The 4,161-nt window shown below is 33.8% G+C and overlaps 1 protein-coding gene across 1 annotated transcript; it reads left to right on the top strand.

Annotated features, from left to right (window-relative positions):
* The first annotated feature begins 295 nt into the window (after positions 1–295).
* Positions 296–1,951, top strand: LOC111985575 (phosphopantothenoylcysteine decarboxylase subunit VHS3-like). The gene is made up of 3 exons (XM_024017232.2): positions 296–456; positions 1,292–1,350; positions 1,444–1,951. The coding sequence occupies exons 1-3, from the start codon at positions 343–345 to the stop codon at positions 1,805–1,807; spliced, it is 537 nt and encodes a 178-aa protein (XP_023873000.2). The 5' UTR covers positions 296–342; the 3' UTR covers positions 1,808–1,951.
* The last annotated feature ends 2,210 nt before the right edge of the window (positions 1,952–4,161 follow it).

Below are 4,161 nucleotides of genomic sequence, written 5' to 3'. Positions count from 1 at the left end.
AGTTATTGTGGAGATGGTTGAAGTGTAAATTTTTAAGAAAAATATTTATACACATATATACTAAAATTAGATTAGAATAGAATTCGTCTCAATCAACGTCAAGTACTAACGGTCCAGATTTGGCCTCATTCTACATATCACAACACACTCTCTAGAACCAGATCCTAGTTGTAGTACTAGATAGTAGACACCCCACCAAACCAATGCGGCAATGCAAAACCCTTAAAACCCTCACTATAAAACCAAACAAAGAAGCTACTAAAATCCTCGCTTGTGTGTAGTGTACCTTGTCTTGTCACGTTCAAGGTTTTGTGACTTTTGTCTTTACTAGTACTAGGAGAGATGGAGATAGAGAGAGTCTGCTCAAACGCTGTCGTTTCTGAGGGCTTTCTTTGCTCTGTCATGGAGGCTATGTTGCTTCGAACGGCCAAGTCTCTTGCTTTTTTTCTCTTGATGGTATAGACCGTATTCACTTTACGTTTTCTGGGATTTTTTTTTTTTTTTTTTTTTAATTTTTCTTTTTATGTGTTGCTAGCTTTCTTTTTAATTCTCTGATTTTGTGCAATATGGGAGCTTTTTGATTGTAAAGCTGTGAATTATATATTGTTTTATGTACTGGGTTTCTTTCTGTTTTCACTTTTGCATAGGAAAAAAAAAAAAAAAAAAACCTGAACTTTTAGTACTTGAAGTTGAACGTTTTGTTGAAATTATTATGTGAGAAATTTAGGGAACATAAGAAAAAAATTGTCCTCGATTTTCCTCCTGTGTCTCTTTGGGTCAAAAAGGAGAACAGATATGAGTATTTCAAAAATTATTCTCGTTTGTTGATTGGTTGACTTGGTTCCAGCCTCTGCCTAGGATGAGCGAAAATTTGCTTGATCCTTGTTTTATTTTTATGGATTCTTGTTCTACATTGTAACATAGAACCTGTTCTCCCAGCAGAGAATGTCATCCACTTAAAAAAAATTCGTTGCCTGTGGGCCTATATTACCAGATCACCTACTAATGTGTAGGCCAAACATCATAATTTTTAGTGTTCTCTAAAAACAGTTTTTCCCCATTTGTTTAAAGCTCGGATTAAGTTGTTGGAGTTGGTGGAAGGGGATTCTTTTGCAATCTGAATATGGTCTGCCAAATACAAAATAATAAAATAGGCTTTTAACCTTTCTTAGGTCTGTTTGGTTAGGCATTTTGGAAGACTAAAAAGCACATTTTTTAAACCCAAAAAGGCACCATTTGATCTTTATTTTATACGTATTATTTAATTAACACGAGTTTGAAATTCTTTCAGATGGGAATTTTGCCAAATGGAATGGATTTCTTCCCAGGAGAACCAGACACAGTTGGAGGGTTGGTGACTTGATTTCTCTTGCTTTGTTCGAATTCCTGCTCTTTTTATTCCTTTGTAAGGAGGAATGCTATAAAAACGATTTCATTTTGCAGGTTTCCAATCTCTGAGATTCGTGCAGCGAAAGCACCTGTTTCAGAGAACGTAGATTCCAGTGAAACAGAGGATGACGATGAAGACGTGGATGACGACGAGGACGACGACGACGACGACAGCGACGATGATGATGATGAAGGTGATGATGAGGATACTGAATCTGATGATGATGGTGAGGATAAAGGGGATCCCGAAGATGAGCCTGGGGCCAATGGTGATGGCGGAAGTGAAGAAGATGACGATGATGGTGATGATGAAGACGACGATGACGACGATGATGACGACGATGATGGTGGAGAAGAAGATGAGGAGGAGGATGAGGAAGAAGAGATACCTCAGCCTCCTGCAAAGAAGAGGAAATGAAAATGTGAACTTTGCGTCTTTTTTCTTTATCGTTTTTATTTGCAGGTGGTCTGTCAGCTTATTCTAGAAAAATATGCAGTACTTTTTTTTTATTCATAAGGAAATGTGCAGTATTTGATCAACTATATGATCTTTTTTTTTTTTTTTTTTATTTTAATTTTAATTTATGACATCTACTCCTAATAATTTTATAATATTTTTATGATAGCTTTTATAAAATGTGCAGTATTTGATCAACCTTCCTCTTTTTTTTTTTTTTTTTTTTGACATTCACTCCTAATAATTTTATAATATTTTTATGATAACTTTTATAATCTCCCATGGGAAATAATGGAAAGACTCTAATGGCATGTGTAGTAGAAATAGAGGAACAAAAGCAGAAATATTTCCATGATAGCTGCTATTCGTGCATGGGCATGATAGTGCGGGACAATTAGTTGAGTGATTTAACAGAATACCGATAAGAGAAAAACTATCACTTTCTAAAAGTGACGAAAGAGAATTAATTCGACATAATAAATACCAAACTTAGGAGTGATTTGGCATTCCCATTATCGAATTGAGCTAGATGGGGTCCATTAATTTGACAAAATATATAGCAAATTCTTAGGGAACTCTCGAATTCTTATATGACTCATCTACCCAATCTCGTTCAAGGATCTCCCCAATTGACGTACAAGGAAATGAAACTGGATTGGAGGGCACTAGTGTGATACCGACCTAGGATTCTTCTATGCCTAAGTTAAAATTGTAAAAAATATTGATCAATTAGAGAGAGAGTAGTAATCTTTTGGTTGCATACCTTGGTTGTAACAGCCTTGGGGTGACCATTGGAAGCTTCATTAATGGTTTATAGGTGTTCATTTAGGAACTTGTTTAGCTTTTTGATGAATGTGTGCTAGAATATACTTGCAATTTGAAAAAAAATGAGTAAAAGTAAGATTTTAAAAAACCGTAGATAAAAAACTAAAAGTTATCTTGTAATCCAATTGCCAAATAGAAAAACGTATGGTGTTTTGATGACTGGTCAGCGATGGTTGGACAATGGTTGTCTAGTATTTGTTATGTCACCACCAGTTATATGCAATTAATGTGGGTCTTTAATGATGGATAATTTTGTCCACCCACTTGGATGACCTTATTTATTTTCCTATAACCACCGGTATGGGTAATAATGAACAACTTCAAAAACCAACAAAAATCCCTTTGTTTGAAAAGTAAAAATGAAAAAAAAAAAATTGAGAATCTTATTCAATTTGGGTAGAAAAGTTTGGGAAATTTGGGGAGTAAACTGATCATTTGGGTTGTCTTATTTTATTTTTATTTATTTTTTTGAGAAAAAAAATTGGTTTTCAAAACACTGAAAATCACAATTTCTCCTTCTTCTTTTTTTCTTTTTTTTTTCTTTTTTCGGGAGTCAACTTGCTGAAAGTACATTTTTAGTTCAAAATATCAGTCTATCATACATTTGACTATTTATGATTTTATGTGCCAAATATAACCCAATTTTTGTAACACAATGGAAAAAATGTTTTGATACCCTTGAATTTTGGAATTGTTGCTCATCCACTCCTGTACTTTTATTTTAGCCAATTTAGTACATAAGCTTTGGTACTGTAGCAAATAGCTTAAACTTTTTCTTTTGTCAATTTAGTACATAAACTTTGATACTGTAGCTATAAGACCCTCTTAGCCACTCCCCCCCCCCCCCCCCCCCCCACCCCCCCCAAAAACCCACCCACCCACCGCACCAATTTTACCAATTTTGCCCCAAATAATTTTAAAAAATGATAATGAAGGGGACTTACTACAACAATATCAAAGTTTATGGGTCTATTTGCTACAATACTAAAGTTCATGTAATAAATTGGCTGAAATAAATGTTTTGGGGTCTATTTATTATAGTATTAAAGTTTATGTACTGAATTGGCTAAAATAAAAGTTAGTTTATAGGGATGTAAAAACAACTACCTTAAAGTATAGGAGTGTAGACATTTTACATCAACACAATTGCCAAAGTTCGTCTCGTGACTCATACACCTAGATAACTTCAATCATGCCATATAATGATTATAAACAATTGTAACTTAACAAATGTTTGCCAAAAAACTGGTTTAGGGCTATATATATTAACACCATTCAACTAAAATATCATCAAGAAAGCAAGCAAGTGGTTTATCTGGTTACATGCAAGTGAATTAAAAGATGAATGATTGAAGCATTCTTCTCACTTGAATAATGTAATAAGTAAAGTTTTTTAGACATCAATTGACAAAGTGCATGTCAAGATAATTTGGTATTAATAAAGTTAAAACAAATATTTGAAATTATAGATATGTATAAGAAGCACTCAC

This window comes from Quercus suber, unplaced genomic scaffold (assembly GCF_002906115.3).
Source record: "Quercus suber isolate HL8 unplaced genomic scaffold, Cork oak 2.0 scaffold_110, whole genome shotgun sequence".
Classification (NCBI taxonomy): Eukaryota; Viridiplantae; Streptophyta; class Magnoliopsida; order Fagales; family Fagaceae; genus Quercus; species Quercus suber.
The sequence above is the reverse complement of the archived record's forward strand: the minus strand, read 5'-3'. Positions and strand labels throughout refer to the sequence as shown.